Below are 20684 nucleotides of genomic sequence, written 5' to 3'. Positions count from 1 at the left end.
ATTATGTTTGTTTTTTGTTTTTTGTTTTTTTAACCACTTTAATACAGGGCACTTCCCTCCCTTCCTGCCCAGACCAATTTTCCCCTTTTAGCGCTGTTGCAATTTGAATGACAATTGTGCAGTCATGCAACACTGTACCTACACCAAATTTATGTCATTTTCCCCCCACAAATAGAGCTTTCTTTTGGTGGTATTTGATCACCTGTGCGATTTTTACTTTTTGCTAGACAAATAAAAAAAGACCGAAAAGTTTGAAAAAAAAAAGTTATTTTGTTTGTTATACAATTTTGTAAATAAATAAGTTTTTTTCCTGCACTGATGAGCACTGATGAGACTGCACTGATGAGACTGCACTGATGGGGTGGCACTGATGGGGTGGCACTGATGGGGTGGCACTGATGGGGTGGCACTGATGGGGTGGCACTGATGGGGTGGCACTGATAGGCGGCACTGATAGGCGGCACTGATATGCGGCACTGATAGGTAGCACAGATATGCAGCATTGGTGGGCACTGATAGGCGGCACTGCTGGGCACTGATAGGCGTCATTGATGGACACTGATAGGTGGCACTGATGGGCACTGATAGGTGGCACTGACGGGCACTAATGGGCACTGATAGGCGGCACTGGTGGGCACTGATGGGCACTGATGGGTGGCACTGACGGGCAGCACTGATGGGCACTAATGGGCACTGATAGGCAGCACTGGTGGGCAATAATGGGCACTGGTGGGCGACACTAAAGAATGGCAATGATGGGCACGTGTGGGCAGCACTGATAGGGAGGACACTGGTGGGCATCACTGATGGGGAGGGCAATGGGGGGCTCCCTGAGCCCTGATTGCCATCTCTGGTGGCCATAGTGGGCATCCCTGGGGTCATAGTGGGCATCCCTGGGGTCATAGTGGGCATCCCTGGGGTCATAGTGGGCATCCCTGGTGGATCTAGTGGCATCCCCCCCCCCCCCGAGGGTCTGCACTGGTAATCAATGATCTGATTACCAGTACCAACCCCCCCCCCCCCCTGTCAGGGGAGCCGCCGATCGGCGCTCCTTTGCTCGTGCCTATCAGGCAAGAACTAAGGAAAGCCGATCAACGGCTGTTCCTATTTACTATGTGACCAGCCGTGATTGGACACGGCTGATCACATGGTAAAGAGCCTCCGTCAGAGGCTCTTTACCGAGATCGGAGATGCAGGGTGTCAGACTGACACCTCGCATCACCGATCGCTGCTCTGCACGCCCCCGGGGGGCGCCCAGAGCTGTGTTATCCTGCCGCCGTCATATGACGTCCGGTCAGGATAACACAACCACATTCCCGCCGTCATTTTGTAATAGGGCGGGCGGGAAGTGGTTAATCTACCTGCTGTCTGAACAAATAAAAATGATTATTCTATGGACATCCTAAGTAGTAAAGTACCAGAGATCCATCTACACATGCATTCTAATACCACAATTCGCTCTCTGGAATTTAATGGTGAGGGATTACGCAGTGCTTAGCTAAGATCATGTAGGTTCCTTCTAGCAACTTGTGATCTCTAGTAACCACATGAGTGCAGTGCAGCAGACAAATTATAGCGGTTGGCAGGGAAGACATTGAATAAAACAAATATGTAGTACAGATGCCATTTTTTGACTAAAATGCCATTTTTGTTTAAGGCATACTGGTATTTTAGTCATCTAAATTGTTTTAGTCCTATTTTAGTCAACTAAAATGTTGTTAATTTTGTTGATGAAATTAACACTGTATCCTTGTTTTAACCCCTTGTCTGCAGTTACAGGGACTGCAGACTTTTTGATTGTAAACACTGCACTGCCTACACTTACCTGGGACACTGATGGCCGTTCTGTAAGCACAGGGATTGGGAATGTTATACCTGCATAGTTGCTGGGATAAATGAAATCAACAAATGTGCTTTGAATGCACAGTGATCTTTTAAACTTGTAGATGTTTTTTCTTTGCAGAATGCTATGCTGTCAGCAGCATCCTGAGTAATTACAGCCTCTCAGTACATGCTGGTCTCTGGAAGCTGACTTGCTTGCTAAAATAAAACCGCCAACTGCAGTTGATGATGAACTACAATTTAATTGAAAGGTCTGACTATGAAACAAACGCCTTCCTGTTTTTTTGTTTTCACAGCAGTATATATCTGCTATTTACAGCCCCATTCCCAGGGTGGATTAAAATTATTTTTCTCTTACGTCCTCCGACAGTCGCCGCCTCTTCATATTCGTCACAATGGGGTTATTGACCTTTGCTCCGTAGGAGTAGCTAGGCAACAGAATATGTCAATATTAAAGCTTTTAGCATATCCCACCCCCAGGGGGTGGTCCCCTCAGTCAATACCCTCCTGCTTCCTGTATCCAAACCTCAGTTTCATTGTCTAGCTGTTAGGAGTTAGCAGGCTGTTTCTGTGCTGGGGCTTTTTGTCTCAGCCTTTATCTTCTTTTTGATTTTATTTGAGTGTTTTTCTCTCTCTTTGCTTAGCTGTTCATTTTTTCAGCACTAGTTAGTTCTTCTGATGAAGAAGGATCGTGCGGGCTGGGTCTTGGGCTGGCCCCCCTGGTCGCAGGTTGTGGGCCAGTGGCTTCCCAGCCTGCCATCGAGCGTTCAGTCAGGTTTTTTTCCTGGCATGAGTGAACGACCCATCCCTGTTCGCTGCAGGGATGCTGCGGTGAGGGGGCTACCTCACTGGACGCCATGCGGTTTCGCACCGCAGTTCTTCTGCGTCCTGGCTGCGACTCTCCCTGTCCTCTGTGCAGCGGCTTGATCGCTTGTGCGGGCTCCCCACGCCATTCAGAAGGTAAGTGTACTCTGTGTGGGGACCTGTCTGTTTAGTGGGTGTCAGTCTGGGACTGTGTAACCCTGCATTTCTGTACACACTGTTGGGCTCCCTGTCTGGTTTGCTGCTTTCTGTGGGCTGCAAGGAGGGGGGCTATCCTGCACTGTTCTGTGTTACAGGCTGTGTGCTTTTTTGTGTGACATGCTGTATGCTGTGGGGCATGATGTGAGACATGTTTGTGCATACATGTGATGACACTGCTGTGTGGGGAGAGCGGCGTTTCTGGCGCCAAGCGCCGCCATTTTGGCGGCGATCGCTCAGGCCACATGTCAGCGCTGCATGCTCTGCCTTTGCAGTCCCCCACCGGCGGCCATGTTTGTGGAGCCTTCCATAGGCTTTATAGGAGCGGTCTGTATTGCATCACTTCCTTTACCCTGAGAACAGCGATCGGTGCAGCAGCCTGAGTGGTCTCTCCAGGTTTATCTTCCTTATTCCTGTATTCCTTGCCTAGTTTTGTACTTCTCCCTGTGGGGGTCGGTGTGTGCTGTGTGTGTGGTGGGCTACGCTCGCCGCGATTTTAAAGGGGCAAAACTTTTGGGGCATGGATTCTCAGGAAAGCAAATTTCCTCCCACTTTAGTGGGTGGCCAAGGGGCTGCTGCTTCCCCCGAGGGGGGTGATTTGGCTACCATTGTGGCTAACCTAGCTGCTCAGGTGCAGATGCTTGTGGCTGCTCAATCCACAAAACGGCCCAGAGTTTCAATTTCCTCTGATTCAGAGGGCGATGGTGATGGGGCTGCTATGGCTGGGGTCCCCTTATCGGGGTCCCGTTCGTCCCTGGACCTTGTAGGGTCTGAAGGGGAGGCAGAGGTTGAAGGGGTTGATAATTCCCCCCCCTGGCTCGTCTGAAGAGCTTGCAATCATGGATGAATTGGTTGCTTCTATCAAACAAACACTGCATTTGCAGGATGAACCATGTCCTCCTGCCATCCTGGCCGCTTATGGGACGCAGCGGAGACGCAAATCATCGCAGGTTTTTCCTTGCACTGAGGATTTTCAGCGCGCTGTTAGTGAACAATGGAGCAATATAAAAAAGCCTTTTGCTGTGCCAAGTAGGTTCAAGCTGTGTTATCCTTTCACACCCGCTACTGATGAACGTTGGTGTGTACCGCCTCCGGTGGATCACGCGGTGGCAGTTTTGAATAAATCTACTGCGATTCCGGCGGAGGATACCCCGGTGTTCCGGGATCCCACGGACAGGAGACTGGAGTCTCTTGCCCGCCATACTTACTCGATTACCGGTTCCATGCTGAAAGCTATATTTGCTTCACTTATGGCAGCTCAGGCTGTCGCGGATTGGACGCAGGTGCTCAGGCGCGTCCTGGTGGCTGACTTTGCCCCTCCGACAACGTTGGCTATGGTAGAGCAAATTCATCAGGGTGTCATGTATTTGTGTGATGCGGACTTAGATATAGTCCCTTTGGCTGCACGTGTGCACAGTGTGGCGGTGTTGACACGCCGCCTGATTTGGCTGAAATGTTGGTCTGTGGACCAATCTTCTCGCAAAACTTTAGCTAATCTACCCTATACGGGATCTCGCCTTTTTGGCGAATCCTTGGATACGCTGATAAAGGGGATCACTGGGGGTAAGAGCACGCTCTTGCCCCAGTCTCACAAGGCTAAGGTTGCTTATGGTAAGAGGCATGCTTCGTTTAGACCCTCTCAGGGGTCCTTTCGTGCCTTTCGTTCACACTATAAGAGCAAGCCCTTCAAGGGTCAAGGCTCCCAGAAGAAGCCGTGGACAGGTAAGCAGAAGTCCGGCCAGTCCGGGTCCTCTGCCCATAACAATACGGCCTGAAGGGGCACCCTCACCCAGTTCTGGGGTGGGGGGACGTTTGCTCGGTTTTCTTCAACCCTGGCTGGCCCGCGTTCGGGACAGGTGGGTTCAGGGGATCGCTCGGTCCGGTTACAAGATCGAGCTTCTCTCTCGGCCGGCGAGCAGATTTTTTCCCTCAAATCTTCAACTGTCTCCGGAGCGTTTGCGGGATCTGCACCTGGCAGTGCGGGACCTGCGGGCTCAGGGAGTGGTGGTTCCGGTGCCTCATCGGGACAGATTTCAGGGGTTCTATTCAAATCTATTCACTGTGCCCAGGAAGGAGGGCAAGGTACGTCCAATTCTAGACTTAAAAGCTCTGAACCGCTTTGTGCGGGTTCGCAAGTTCCGCATTGAATCCCTGCGATCGGTGGTGGCTGCCCTGGTTCCGGGAGAATTCATGGCTTCCATCGATTTGAAGGATGCGTACCTTCACATCCCCATTTTCGAGGGTCACCAGAGGTTCCTTCGATTCGCCATTGCGGAGGATCATTACCAATTCGTGGCGCTACCCTTTGGTCTCGTTTCGGCTCCGCGGGTGTTCACCAAGGTGCTTGCACCGGTTCTGGCCTTATTGAGAGCCCAGGGCATCTCGGTCCTGGGGTATCTGGATGACATTCTGGTTCGGTCTGCGACCAGTCAGGGTCTGGTGAAAGACCTGTCCGTCACGATGCAAACTCTACAGGAGTTTGGTTGGACGATAAACTTTCCAAAGTCGACGCTGTGTCCGTCGGTTCGTCTTCCCTACCTGGGACTGCTCCTGGACTCGGTCCAGGCGAGAGTCTTCCTGCCGGACGACAAGCTCAGGACTCTTCAGGAAGAAGTCAGGTCCCTCAGGGACGTTCCGTGCTCGTCCCTCCGGACGGGCATGAGGTGTCTGGGATTGATGGTCTCGGCTTTCGAGGCGATTCCCTTCGCCCAGTTTCACACGCGGGGTCTCCAAGCGGAGATCCTGTCCAGGTGGGTCGGGCGACCGCAATCACTGGATCTCCAGTTTTCGTTGAGCCATCGCACCAGAAGGGACCTTCTGTGGTGGCTGCAGTCCCCGGCGGTGTCGGGGGGCAAGTCTTTTCGCCCTATTTCGTGGATGGTGATCACCACGGATGCCAGCCTGTCGGGCTGGGCTGGTGTTCTGGGCGTTCTGTCCGCCCAGGGAACTTGGTCGGAGGAGGAATCTTCCCTTCCGATCAACATTCTGGAATTGCGAGCGATAAATCTCTGCCTTCGACGTTGGACGGACAGGCTGCAGGGCCGTCCGGTTCGGGTGCAGACGGACAATGCCACAGCGGTGGCCTACATCAACCACCAAGGGGGCACCAGGAGTGCCCGAACGGCTCGGGAGGTGGCCGACATTCTGTCTTGGGCCGAGACACACGTCCCGGCGATAACAGCGGTTCATATTCCGGGGGTGGAGAACTGGCAGGCGGATTATCTGAGTCGCCAGACCCTGGACCAGGGGGAATGGTCCCTTCACCCGGAAGTCTTCCAGATGTTGTGCGCGAAGTGGGGTTCACCAGATGTGGACCTGTTCGCGTCTCGTCTAAACAACAAGGTGGGAAGGTTCGTGGCAAGGACGCGCGATCCCCGGGCGGACGCGTCAGACGCGTTAGTGGCCCCGTGGCATCAGTATCGTCTGATGTATGCCTTTCCGCCGATTCAGCTGCTGTCCAGGTTCCTTCGCAGGTTGACCTCGGAACCGCACACGGTGATTCTGGTGGCACCGGACTGGCCTCGCCGGTCTTGGTATGCAGACCTCGTGAATCTGGCGGTCGACGCTCCGTGGCGTCTGCCCCTTCGAGAAGATCTTCTGTCTCAAGGACCGATATTCCATCCTGCTTTACAGTCGCTGGCTTTGACGGCCTGGCTGTTGAAACCGAGGTCCTGAAGGATAGGGGTCTCTCCCCTGAGGTCATTCACACTTTGATCAAAGCTAGAAAGACCTCTTCGGGGAAGGTTTACTACCGTACTTGGAAGGCGTATTTTGCCTGGTGTGAGTCCAGGGGGTATTCCCCTCGCTCATACTCGGTATCTAGAGTGTTGGCTTTCCTTCAAACGGGAGTGGACCAACGTTTGGCGTTGGCCACGATTAAGGGCCAGATTTCTGCGCTGGCCGTTCTTTCAATGCCCTGTGGCGTCTAATTCATTGGTTAGCACCTTTGTTCAAGGGGTGCGACATCTGGTCCCTCCTAGGAGAGAGCCTTTACCTCCATGGGACTTGAACCTTGTTCTGTCTGTGTTGCAACGCGCTCCTTTTGAAAAGATCAGGGAGATCTCGTTGTCTATGTTGTCCAAGAAGGTCGCTTTTTTGGTGGCGATCACTTCGGCTCGCAGAGTGTCGGAGCTGGCAGCCTTGTCCTGCAGGTCTCCGTATTTGGTGCTTCACTTGGATAAGGTGGTCTTGCGACCTAACCCTTCTTTTCTTCCGAAGAGGATCTCGGAATTTCATCTCAATGAGGACATTGTCTTGCCTTCGCTTTGCGCGAAGCCTAGACATCCGAAGGAGGTGGATTTACACTCCTTGGATGTTCGGGCGATCAGGGTTTACCTGTCTTCGACTAAATCCTTTCGCAAGACGGATTCTCTATTTGTCCTTCCAGAGGGACCTCGGAAGGGCTTGGCGGCGTCGGCTTCTACCATCGCCAAATGGATCAGACAGACCATTGAACAGGCATATTCTTTGAAGGGAAAAGTTCCCCCTATGCCTGTGAAGGCGCACTCTACCAGATCTCTGAGTACGTCTTGGGCCTGTCATCATCGGGCTTCTGTGGCCCAGGTGTGTAAGGCGGCGACTTGGTCGTTTGTTCACACCTTCTCAAAGTTCTACAAAGTGGATGTTCAGGCATCGGCGGATGCTTCCTTTGGCCGCAAGGTTCTTAGTGCGGCAGTGCCTTAGGGTCCCTTATTTTTGGGCCCTTGGCTGTTTGGGATGTTTTTATCCCTAGGTTATTTGTTTTTCCTGGGTTGTTGCTCCTGTTGAGCAAGTTTTTTTCATGCTGCCCAGCTGGTTTCCTTCCTTTGGTAAGGTTCCATTTTTTCTGCTGTGGGTACTGCGTTGCCTTAGGCGCGGCTGCGTTTCCCACCCCTCATGTATGCACTGCTTTGGGACGTCCCCATTGTGACGAATATGAAGAGGCGGCGACTGTCGGACGTAAGAGAAAATGGAATTTTTGTAAAATCTTACCTGTAAAATTCCTTTCTCTGAGTACTCCGACAGTCGCTGCCCCCGCCCCTCTTTTGGGGTTTGTTTATGTACTCTACTGCTATTCTACTGAAACTGAGGTTTGGATACAGGAAGCAGGAGGGTATTGACTGAGGGGATATTTTTTTTATCAAATTTATTTTAATAAAAGGATTTTGGAGTAAAAATCGTTATAAAGATAGTTTTCTATGTAAGATACAAAATTCATTTAGTTTATTTAGCATGAAATGGAGCTTAGTTATGTAGCATGTATATTCTGCAATATTTACATTTTTGGTCAACTCTTTTAGACCGCATTCCCACTGAAGCGGCACGACTTCGGGGGCGACCTGTGAAGTCCCGTGCACCGCGACTTCGGTGCGACCTGCACGGACTTCATATAATGAATGTCTATGCAAGTCGCCTCCAGGTCGCCCCGAAGTAGTACAGGACCCCTTTTCTACGTCGGAGCGACTTGTGTCGCTCCTATTAGAACGGGTCCTGTAGCAGTCAATGGACCGCGAGGGAGCGCGGCTTGTCAGGCTGACAAGTCACGGTAGTGTGAATGGAGCCTTAATGAATCCAAGCTCTGCAATCGGAGATAACATGCACTGCATTGATACATATATATCACACAAATTCACACTACCAGTAAAACAGCAGCAGGAGCCAAATGATCCCTCTGCTGCCTCTCTGTTCAATGAGAGGGAAAGCCGATAAATCTGCTGCTCTCGTGCAGATTGCTGGATCAAGATTAGGCTCAGGTAAATTTAGGGGGATAGCATGGAGAAGGTTTTTTACCTTACTGCATAGAATACATTAGGGTAATAAACCTTGTACCTTTTCAGAACCACTTTAAAAGCCAGGTTGGTAGCAATTTCAACAGTAAACAGTGGCGGTACAGGTCTCCTTTAAAGACTCAATACAATCACTCCCAGAATGTTATTACTATCTGGTATATTATTTAGGGGGTCTCTTTTCTGGTGTTCAGAGCTCCTCCCATTGCATTAGACCTTTTTCTCACGCTATGGAATTTTTTGGCGGATAATATTGGGGGAATTCAGGAGAGAAGAGGTATAAATCTTTGGTTTACATTCCCAAGGTCAGTGGCGGTAAGCTCTGTAACAATGCTGCCCTTTTTCATTTGTTTTGTTAGAGAACTGATATGCAGTTGAGTGACATTTTAGATTCTTTGTAGACATTCTTGTGATTAAAATGCCAGGCATTCCAGCAATTTGTTTGTATATTGATCCCGCATCAAAGGTCCTCTGTGCCTCTCTAGGGGGAGACCGGTGTATAGGTCTACACATTATACATCATCTCTTCAGTGTGAGAAGAATGCAAAGGCCATCTAGAACTTTGATTTAAAGATTTAAAGCAGAAATATAGGCAAAATGTTATATTCCTCTTGGATGGAGTAAGAAGGGGTTATAACAGCTATGCTATGAGTGTAATTATTTATTTTTTGCCATCTGTGTCCCCGTGGGGAGATTTTCCTTTGCTTTCTGTCCCATAACCAAAACAGGAAGTGAGAGGAAATATCTGCAAATTAAGGGAATTTACCCCCCCCCCCCAGTTTACCAGAACTAGTGTAATGCGAGCTACGTCCAATCTTGGACCTCAAGCTCTGAACTGCTTTGTGGGGGTACAGATGTTTTCGAATGGAGTCCATTCGTATGGTAGTGGTATCCCTATATCAGGGGGATCTTCTAGCCTCTATCGATATTAAGGACACTTGGCTTCATATTCTGATATATGTCGGTCATTCGCGCTTCCTCCACTTGCCGTGGGCAAGGAGCATTATCAAGAGGTCTCATCTCAGCCCCTCGAGTTTTCACAAGTGTTGGCCCAGGTATTGGCATTGTTGCGCCAGTGGGGGATTGCGGCACTGGAGTACCTGAATAATCTTCTGCGAGCAGAGTCTCCGTCTGACGGACAACCGGGAGATTACTGTGCGGACTCTGCAGGAGTTCATTTGGAAATTACATGTTGGCTCTGGTTCTGTCCACCTAATTGGCCTATCTGGGTCAGTTCTGGACTCAGCCTCAGCCAGGGTGCTCCTCCCATGGGACGAGTTCCAAAATCTGTCCACACGAGACCTCTGCAAAGAGAGATTCTTGTCATGTGGGGCAAGACTCCACAATCTCTAGACAATCTGATCCTGTTAAGCCGGGGTACGTGAGGGTCTCTGGTTCAGTTGCTTCGCTCTCTGGCGCTTCGACAGGTTTAATCTTCCTTCCCCTGTACTGGACGGTGGTCACCACGGATACCAGGCTGTCCGAGTAGGGTGGCGTTTTTTGGCACGGATTGTGCTCAGTGGGTCTGGACTCTGGAAGAATCCAGACTACCGATCGATATACTGGACATTTCCTCTGGAGGTGTTTTCATCAGTTGTGTCTCCAGTGGGGAACTCCTGAGTTGGTCCTGTTGGCATCTCTTCTCAACAGGAAGATGCTTGGGTGTGTTGCACGGTCTCGGGCTCTTCTGGCCGACACCACAGACGCACTGGTGGCTCGTTTGGGGCTGGTATCATTTCGTATATGTCTTTCCTCTTCTAGAACTTCTGCAAAGACTCCTGTGTAGGCTTGAGGCAGGAGGGATTATGGCCATCCTAGTGGCTCCAGACTGGCCTCACAGGTCTTGGTACGCAGTACTGATACAGTTGGTTGTCTACTCCTTGGAGACTTTCTCTTAGAGAAGATCTGTTGACTCAAGGGCCAATCTCCTATCTTGCTTTACAGTCACTGGCTTTAACTGCCTTCGCTGTTGGAAGCCAGGTGCTGAAGGCTAGAAGGTTGTCTGAATTGGTAATTCCCATGCTGCTGCAACCTGGTAAATCTACTTCTAGGTAGATTTACCATCACGTTTGAAGAGCGTACTTTGGGGCTGTGAATCTCTTGGGGTTCACTCTCGCTTAGCCATTTGCTTTTATCGTACTTTGGCTACACTTCTGTGGTTTGCAACTTTTTGTTCAGGGGATTCGCCACTTGGCTTCCCCCAGTGCGGTCTCCTCCATTGTCCTCAAGGGATCCCAACATGGTGCTGTTGGTTCTTCAGTAACCGCCGTTGGAACATATTTGCAAGATTCCTCTGCTTACATTGTCCCAGAAGATAGCCTTCTTGGTGGCTTTTTCTTCTGCACGGAGGGTGTCGGAGCTTAGTGCCTCTTGGGTCTTCCGTATTCAGGTGTCAGTGGTGCAGGTTTGCAAGATGGCCACCTGGTTGTTCGTGCACACTTTCACAATATTTTATAAGGTGGATGTGTTGGAATCTGCGGTTGCTTCCTTTGGCCGCAAGGTTCTGCAGGGCATTGTTGGAGAGGATTAGTCTTTTTTTTTTTTTTTTTTTTTGTCAGGATAGCTCCGGTTGTTCCTGGTTGAGCTCCTGTTTTACCTGGTTGGCTACGTTTAGCCTTTGGGAAGTATGTTTTTGCTGTGTTCTTCCCACCCCTCATGTTGACACTGCTTTGTATCATCCCAAGGGTCAAGAAGATATGGAGCGGTGTCCGTCAATGAACGAAAGAGAAACCTGGATTTTTGTGTTACCGTAAAATCCTTTTCTCCGATGTTCATTGACGAACACAGCAGCTGCCCCTCTATTAAGCGGGGTTATGTGTTCTTCTGACACTGCTTATTACAAAACTGAAGACCTATAGCAGGAAGTGGGAGTATACCTCCTGGGACTGCCCTATAGGTGTAGTCAAACTTTTTTTCTGCCCAGTGTCCCACTCCTGTAGGGGGCAGCATAACCCGAGGGTCAAGAAGAAATGGAGCTGTGTCCGCCAATGAACATCAGATAAAAGGATTTTAGGGTAAGACAATCCAGTTTTTACTCTCTCATTAACTTTTTTTTTTTTTTTTTTTTATAATTTCATTGCTATCACAAGGGATGCACAACATCCCTTGTGATAGCATGGGCTGACGGGTACACGTTACTGAGACATCTGGGGTCTGTTAGACCCCATATCTCTCCCCTGCCCTTAAAAGCATCTGATCAAACCAAGATTGGTTTGATCAGATGCTTTCACAAGCCAATATTGGCGAAATGGGAAGTGACAAAATACTCCTTGCTTCTGGTTTCTTAGACCATAGAGATGATCGGGGACGTTAATGTCATCTCTATGGCAAGCCCGTGTAACCTCCGGCTTCAGTCCCAGGCTCCCCACTGGGATGGGAGAGCCTGGAAAGGTGTCAGAAGGCAGAGGAAGGGCCCCCTTCCACTGCATGTAAAAGCAACCCATCGGCTTTTTAGCCGCTAGGCTTTGTTTTACATTTAACACTTGCCTACTGGGCACTTAAACCCCCTTCCTGCCCAGGCCAATTTTCAGCTTTCAGCACTGTCGCACTTTGAATGACAATTGCGCGGTCATGCAACGCTGTACCCAAATTTTTATCCTTTTTTTTTTTTTTTTTACACAAATAGAGCTTTCATTTGGTAGTATTTAATCACTACTGGGGTTTTTATTTTTTGCTGAAAAAACAAAAAAAGACCGAAAATTTGAAATTTTTTTGTTTTATAGTTTGTTATAACCTTTTTGCAAACAGGTAATTTTTCACCTTCATTGATGTGTACTGATGAGGCTGCACTGATGGGCACCAATAGGCTGCACTGTTGATGAGGCACTGATTGGCGGTACTGATAGGTGACACTGTTGGGCACTGATAGCTGGCACTGGTGGACATAGATGGCAGTGGCAGTGCTTCTCTCTCTTCGGGACCGATGTTTCTCTGACAGCAGCCGGTGATCAGCTTTTTTTTTTTCTCCTCACGCTGCTAGCATGAGGAAAAAAAGCTGATTGCTGGCTCTGTTTACATCACGTGATCAGCTGTCATTGGCTGAAAGCTGATCACATGGCAAGGGACCGGGGCCGGCCCCTTACTCTGATCTGTGATCAACCGAGTCTCATTGACTCGCTGATTACAAAGCGAGCCACAGGCAGGAAGCTCATGCACGGGAGGATGTAAATGGACGCCCTCCTGGCAATTTAGGCCCGCGCTGTAGTCGTCTTTTGGCTATAGCGTGGGCAAGAAGAGGTTAAACAGCATTGCCAGCTGGGAAAAAAGAGATAACGGGATGATGCCTGTAGCTGCAATCATCATCCCGGTACCACCAGTTAAAGTTCAGGACATCATATGACATCCTACATGTGGGAAGTGGTTAAAGCTGCCTCAATTTATAACCAGCTTTAAGTAAGGAGCACATGAAGGCCTATGCACACAACAAACAAAGCAAAATGTCAAATTGGTTGTAATCAAACTATCAAATCATCCAATGGCTGGTGTCGTAACTGATCACATGTGCAGCACCATGGCAGTTGAAGATTAAACAGAGGCCAAGATGGCAGCTTCCTTGGCTGAAAACGATAGGAGGGTTTAGTTCCACTTTAAAATATCACAATGACATCAAACTCTGATAACCCAGCACCATTAGAGTTTCCATTTTCAATTAGACTAAAACCTTCACAACTGAAAAAAAGGGCAGGGCCCACCTTACTTACCTGTGTATTTCCCAGCATATATAGTTTACTAAATGGCTGAACGTTTGTGGTCACCAGACCATCACACCTATATGAGCTTGTTGGACATTCCATTCCAAAATGAATATGGAGCCACCCCCATTTTGTGGCTATGACAGGCTCTACTTTTCAGGAAAAGGCTTTTTCTAAAATGTTAGATTGTATCTGTGGGTATTTGTACCCTTTCAGATAAAATAGCATTTGTGAGGTCAGGTACCAATGTTGGATGAGCTCGCAGTCTGGATTCTAACTCATCTCAAAGGTGTTTTTAGTAGGGTAGAGGTAAGGACTATGTACAGGCCACTCAAGTTCCTCTGCAAAAACTCCTCAAACCAAGTCTTTATGGATCTGGCTTTGTACACAGAAATACAGTTATGTTAAAACAGAAAAGGGCCTTCCCTAAACTGCTGACACAAGGTTGGAAGCACACAATTGCCTATACAGTAAACCCCCCTCCATTGCATGGGTTACGTTCCGGACCCAGCCGCGAAAAGTGAAATTCCGCGAAATAGAAAAACCCTATTAAAATGCATTGTAGGCATGTTTATTTTACTGTCACTGTACGTGTAGAAGCATTTTAAGGTCTTTAAACACACTTTTAAAACAATAGAAACTCACTTAAACACATAAAAGATACTAAGAGACAGAGCAAGAGCTATGGAAAACACAAAAATATTTCATTTTTAATGATTTATATAGTAAAATAACATTACAAAAAAAAACGTGAATTACCGGGACCGCAAAAACTGAACCGCGATGGAGCGGGGGATTACTGTAATATCTTTGTATGTTGTATTGGGAGACACCTGAACCCAATCATTTGGAGGGATCGTAACCTACTTTCAGCCATAAAATATATTGTATAAACCAACACTGCAGGTCTGCTTCTTTATATTTCAATCTTTTTAATAGGGATAACAAAAATATAAAGTTACAAGTACAAAGGAAGTAGAGACACCACGCATTCAGGTTATCGTACAGGTATAACCTAAATTGCATTGACAGTGCTTAGAAAAAAATTGGCAAATAACAATATGTCACACTTATTTGGGAACCAATGTCCCTTCTAGCAGAACCTGTTCATAAAAGGGGTAAACTGCAACCATCACTGTTAATGCAGAACATATCAAACTATGGAGAAAATGTAATGTTTAAGTTCCTGAGAATATGACCACAGCTGCAGTCAGGTACTAGACTTGAGTACATCAAGAAAGGAAAAATGAGCTTAGGAAATAAAAGGAAGAAGCAAGAGGAGAAAAGAGAGAGTAAAAAAAAAAAATGAAATGGAATAGGGTCAGTTGAGGCCCTGCTAAGTATTAAATCCATGGGTCCTACGTTTGGTCAAATTTCGTGGTATTGTTATGAAGCATGCAGGTAAGTTTGTCATTAACCATAATCCAATTCAATTTGCTTTTAACATAATCAAGTGGTACCACTGATCATTTTCAATGCTTAGCAATAGTGATCCTCACTGCCAGAAACCTATAGAGGATCAAATTTGATGATTTTTTTTTTTGGGACCTCCTCAGGCAGTTTCTAAAACAGCTGAACTTGCACGATTTCAAAATGGCCCACCTAGGCTTTGAGTGCCACAAGACAGGAGTGCAGTCCCTTGTTGCATTGTTTCGTATGGTAAAACCTCCCAAATAATGAATTTTGGTCTCTGGTATAATGTGCTTCCTTGAGGCTGCCGGGAAGGGTGGTTGTGGTGGTTGTTGGACTGTGTGATCAGGGTGTGTGTAATTACAACAGACATGCATATAAAGATTTGTCTCCTTCTGTTTTTAGGGCAAATACAGATTTCAGAACTGAATGTTGTATGTGGACAGACAATCTTAAAAAAAAAAAAAAAAAAATATTAACAAGCAGAAAAGAACTATTAGGAAAAGCTAACCTTGTAGAGTATTCCCCATCTCTCTTAGATAATACATTCTGCATGTGTAATTGGCTGAACTTCTCCAAGAAAGCCTTTTATCTGAAACTCTTCAAATTTTCTTAAAATCAGATCTTGATTGACGTATCGTAAATCCCCGTCTTTGAAGGTTTCTACTTTGTTTTTTCTTAGATCTATGATCCGCTCGAAAGGTTTTCTATTACTTTTGATGTTTCTCTGAACATGTGCCCACAATTGCAGTTAACGTGGATTAATATTCCCCAGTCATAATGACCCTTTCTAATACTGCATGATCTTTTTAAGCTTTCTGGCTGCTGCTTGACATTGAGCCCTGTCCAAGAATAATTGGTAATTTTAACACGAGTTGAGTACATTTTGCCCCGTATGAGGCAGTGTTTTTCTTATGGTGAAGTAAATTTGGAAGTACTGCAGAAAATTAAAGTTTACCTGTGCCCAGACTATGGATTAAATTTACATATTCTTTACAACCAATAAAAATGATCCCTCCCTAATTAAAACCAAAGTACCATATTACATATTATAATATGCACTTTTTAAGTCAACATACACATTACATACAACGTTGGCACAGTAGATCGATGAGTCTTTTGCAAATTTTAGTTGCTTCCTAAGGATCGACCTCAATATCCAAAGTGATACCATATCGGTTTGATATTCTATTTTGTTTTTAATAATTTTTAACCATTGTAGAAAATGATTTCATGCTTTTGATTTCCATGTTGTTTATTCCTGCTTAGGCACATTTAAAGTCCCTTTATATACTTATCTCCCACTTTTACCTTAGTGAGAGGCCATATTTATGCTAGATACTAGGGATGCACTGATCCGATATTGGGATCGGATATCGGCGCCTATATGGCCATAATAGCTGGATCGGGGGATCGGTAAAATTAACAGATCCACGGGCCGATCCGGTTTTGCTCTTTACATAGCTGTGAGGGAGCAGAGAACAGCTGTCAAAGAAAAAAAAAAAAAAAGAGCCTCCTGCAAATGCCTGTCAGTCTCCCAGTTAAGTAAACGCAATGCATACAATGTATCTTTTCGCTCAGTCTGCCGGAAGAGGGAAGTTTAAATGCACAATGCTATAAGGTATCTGCCGATACCGATATCAAAGTATTATTTTGTTATAAGCTCACAAAACAGTACTTCCGGATCGAACTCGGGATCAGCGATTTCACAAAGCAAAAGATCGGGACCAAAAAAGTTGGATCGGTGCATCCCTACTAGATACCTGACATTGGCTCAGAAGAACCATGTAAATCCAATAGTACCAATCATCCTCATTAATCTTTATTTGGAAACATCATTTTATTTTTCATAATGCACTTAGGGCAAGAAGGTAAGGCGGAGCAGTGACGAGTAACAAATATGTGCTTGCCTGGTTCCCACTGTTCAAATCCAGCAGCAGAACCCTGATGGTTGATAGTTAGGATCTGTGGGTGTAAATTGGGGGTAGAAGGGCATTTGTTTCCTTTGCCAGTAATAAGACATTTTTGGCTGGTTGCCCTTAGTGGAGATAGTTCACCAATAAGTCCTTGAGCAGAGTGGGACCTCCAGTCAATGAAGGTGGACATTATGCAGCTAGCTGCCCTTGTTCACACCTGACAGACTAGAGGGAGCTCTGATAAAGGGAGGTCTTCTAGTACCAACTTCATATTATGCTCTGAAATGTCATGCGAATGAATGCCAAGAGCAACAAAGGAAGCTGATGCTAGAATAGGTGGAAAGGTGTGTCGCAATGAATCTTGTTCTTCAGAATTACCACCTTTTACCATTCCCATCAACAACTGCAGCACTATTGCACACTTCGTCTGATACATGTTCTTTGGACCACAGAAATCTGTTCCTGCCATGACAGGGCCACTCTTGGCTGTAGTTACCCCCCCCCCCCCCCAGACCAATAGTTTCCAGTTCTTACCTGTGCTGTCTTTTTTACATTATCCCCACTTCTATTGCTTACCTTCCTTGCTGCTTGGCCGCGATTCAGTGATCTTCACTGTGTGGGCCTCTCTAGCATGACACAGATAGTAGAAAAGAAACCTTTATTAAAGGTTTATCCCTTTCCTATTTTGTCAAAAGCTAAAACAAAGTTTCACCTTCACTTACACTAATAAATATGTGACATGGATGCCTGAAAAGTAGGGCCATCCTTGTGTTGAGGGCAGGGTGAGTTTCAGTTGTAGTTTATTGACTTCATTTTTGCCATTCAGGTTTATCCTAACTCGTCGTTCTTTCTCATGCAAAATAGCAATAAACATTTACAAGGACATTTGTAGCATGTGGCTGTATAACAGAGGAATAACCAATTCCAGGAGCAAGGTGGCCGGTTCATCAAAAAAAATGACACCTGACACCTTTTTTTTTATGTTCTTCCAATTGAAACCCATCTGTTCCCTTGTTCTTTTAAATTGCTTGCTGGCTCCAAAATTCTTCATCAATTTGTGCACCTGTTTTTCCGGAGGTTTCTGGCAGGGGAGGACTGGGCAGGGGGGCTTTTGCCTCAGGTCAGTGCTACTAATAATTATTGGGCTGATGGACTTAGATCGGGGCTTCTCAGCCAGGTTTCCAGGGAACCCTAGGGTTCCTCCAGAGGTTGCTAAGGGGTTGCTTTAGCAATTGCTACCTCGAAGATCCCACTGACACCATTGATCTTTTTATTTATCTGTAAGGGGTAATTCTCCCCAATGTTCACAAGTGTAAGGTGCAAATTGAACAATATAATAGTGCACACAAGTGTAAGGAGCATTCTTCCCACTAATGTATCATGAGTTGTAGATATACCCAATATTGGCAGGAGTTCTCTGAGACCGGAAAGGTCTTTCTAGGATTCTTCTGTGTTGGATAGGTTGAGAGAGGCTGCCTTAAATGGAAAAAGTCACCATTCAGACCACAAATGGAGTAGAATAGAGGTCTTTTAGCAATAACTTCCAGTTTTAAAATGCAATTTGAGTGAATAACAAGACCCACAAAGAAGGCTTATGTTGAACGATGGCAAAGTGCATTGCAATAAATGTTGCTTAGGAAAACCTTCTGTGGCACACTTTACGTGGTATAGTTTTCTGTAGCCCACAGAAATCTGTTTTCACAATGAAAGGGCTACCTGGTTGTGTTTGCCCCAGGCCAGAATTCCCAATTCTCCTCTAAACCCTGGTATGAAAAAGACTGGGCAGTACTGAATCTGGAGGCATCATGGGTAGCCATGGAGCAGAGGGTAGTGAATGCATGTGGCATGGAAAATTAAGCAGTTGGTGGAACAATTTCAAATGTTGGTCTGCTAATAAAAAGTCTGTCGCACAATATAATTTTTTTTTTTTTTTTTATGCCCTGTACATACCCAGCCACCATAGTGTGGTCATATTAGTGCTTGTAGAGCTGAATTGTATGTATTTCCCAGCATGATGGAACATCTCTTATCAATGCATGAGCAGAGTTGGGTGCAGTCTATGAGCTCCATTTTTCTTCTTGTGCAGTTACCCTTTGTATGTAGTCTGCGATGTTGCAGTAAAATGTGATATAACAGATTTGTAGTAATCGTACTGTTCTTTTTCCAGGAACAGCTGCAAAGTGCAGAGTTATGAGGGATCCTCTCTGGTTCTGGATGTCTGCAACCAGGTTAGTAAATCAAGCTGCCTAAAGCTGATGCTTTTTCTTGTGTTCAGTGTGTAAGGTATTCTATTATCCACTTCATCCCTCCTCCCTATAAACCTCTTATGTGATTTCTATATTTCTGCTATAGGTTTATTGATTTGGCGAGAACAAGGCCTTATTTAAAATGAGGAAGGATAACATATTGTTTATTTCGGGACAGACCAGGCTTTCTTTTAGAGTCGGTTCACACTGGGCGGCATGACTCTGTACTGCTTCGGGGGCGACTTGTGCATTCCCATGCACCACGACTTCGGACCGACTTGCATGGACTTCACATAATGGAAGTCTATGCAAGTCGCTCCGAGGTCGCCCCGAAGCAGTACAGGACCCTTTTTCTAAGTCGGAGCGACTTGTGTCGCTCCTATTAGAACGGGTCCTGTAGCAGTCAATGGACCGCGAGGGAGCGCGACTTGTCAGGCTGACAAGTCACGCTAGTGTGAATCGAGGCTTAGTGATACTGTTTTGCAAAAAATATTTTTTATTTAGAATGCAGTCTATGGGCCAAAAGGCAATAGGCTAGGACAATGTTTATGGGCATATGCCCAAAGTACTTTATTTTGGGGCGCTGTTATTGCATTGATTCAGTCTTTCCCAGAACGCTGTTGATCCCTTTTAGGCTCCGTTCACATCTAGGCGTTTTGGGGCGTTTTTGGGGAGTTTTTCTGCTCTAGGATCAGCTCTCAAAACGCCCAACAAGACAAATCCTATTCATTTCAATGGCCCCTGTTCACATCTGAGCGTTTTGACGCTGTGAGCAAAACGCCCAACGCTCAAAAAAGTACATGAGCTTCATTTTGGGCAGATTACAGGCGTTTTCCATTGGTTTCTATTCAATCTAAAAACGCCTGCACAAAAAACGCCTGTAAAAACGCCTGTAAATCGCGGTAAAATCGCGGTAAAAACACGCGAAAACGCTACGCTCAGGTGTGAATGTAGCCTAAATAAAGAGTTCGATTGTCTCAGAAGTAAAGCTGGGTGAAGCTTCACCAATCTGTGAAAAGCTGCTTCTAAACATTGTCGAACCATTTCAGAATAATGTTCCTCAATGTAAAATTGCAGAGACTTTAAATATATCATCATCTACAGTACATAATATCATATAATTCAGAAAAACTAAAAAGATCTTAGTGTGCAAGGGACAAGGCCGAAACGCAAGATTGGATGCCCATGATTCTGTCCCTTAGACAGCACTGTTTTAATGACCGGCATGATTCTGTCATGGACATCACCGCATGGGCTCAGGAATACTTCCAAAAATCGCTGTGAACACAATTCACTGTGTAACCCAAAAATGCAAGGTAAAGCTCTAATATGCAAAGAAGAAGCCATATCTGAACATGATCCAGAAACGCCATCTTCTCTGGGCCAAAGATTATTTAAAATGGTCTGTTGAAAAGTGGAAAACTCTTCTTTTTGGCAACCATGGGCGTAGCTTTCTCCAGAATAAAGAAGAGAGGAACCTTCCAGCTTATCAGCGCTCAGTTCAAAAGCCTGCATCTCTGATGGTATGGGGGGTGCATTGGTGTCTATGGAATAGGCTTACACATCTGGAAAAATCATCATCAATACTAAAAATAGATCCAGGTTTTAGAATGTAATATGCTCAGGCAGGAATGAGACAACATTCCTCTCCCAAAGCTCCAGCAACTGGTCTTCTTAGCTCCCAGAGTGCTGGTAAAAAAAGAGGGAATGCTACACTGTGGTAAACATGGCCCTGTCCCAACTTTTTTGGCATTGGAGATGTACTTTGCCACCTTTTTGTTGCCGTGTCCCAAC

The 20684-nt window shown here is 46.3% G+C and overlaps 1 protein-coding gene across 4 annotated transcripts in view; it reads left to right on the top strand.

The window, feature by feature from the left end:
* The window catches only part of TACC1 (transforming acidic coiled-coil containing protein 1), a 184773-nt gene that overhangs the window by 125921 nt on the left and 38168 nt on the right, over nucleotides 1-20684 (top strand). For all 4 annotated transcript variants that reach the window (XM_082255222.1, XM_082255223.1, XM_082255220.1 and 1 more), the window contains one exon: nucleotides 18812-18872. In XM_082255222.1, the coding sequence (XP_082111348.1) occupies nucleotides 18812-18872 (61 nt within the window). The remainder of the gene's footprint in view (nucleotides 1-18811; nucleotides 18873-20684) is intronic.

This window comes from Pelophylax lessonae (assembly GCF_965119305.1).
Source record: "Pelophylax lessonae genome assembly, chromosome: 4".
NCBI lineage: Eukaryota > Metazoa > Chordata > Amphibia > Anura > Ranidae > Pelophylax > Pelophylax lessonae.
Note: the sequence above shows the minus strand (reverse complement) of the source record. Positions and strands in the feature narration are given on the sequence as shown.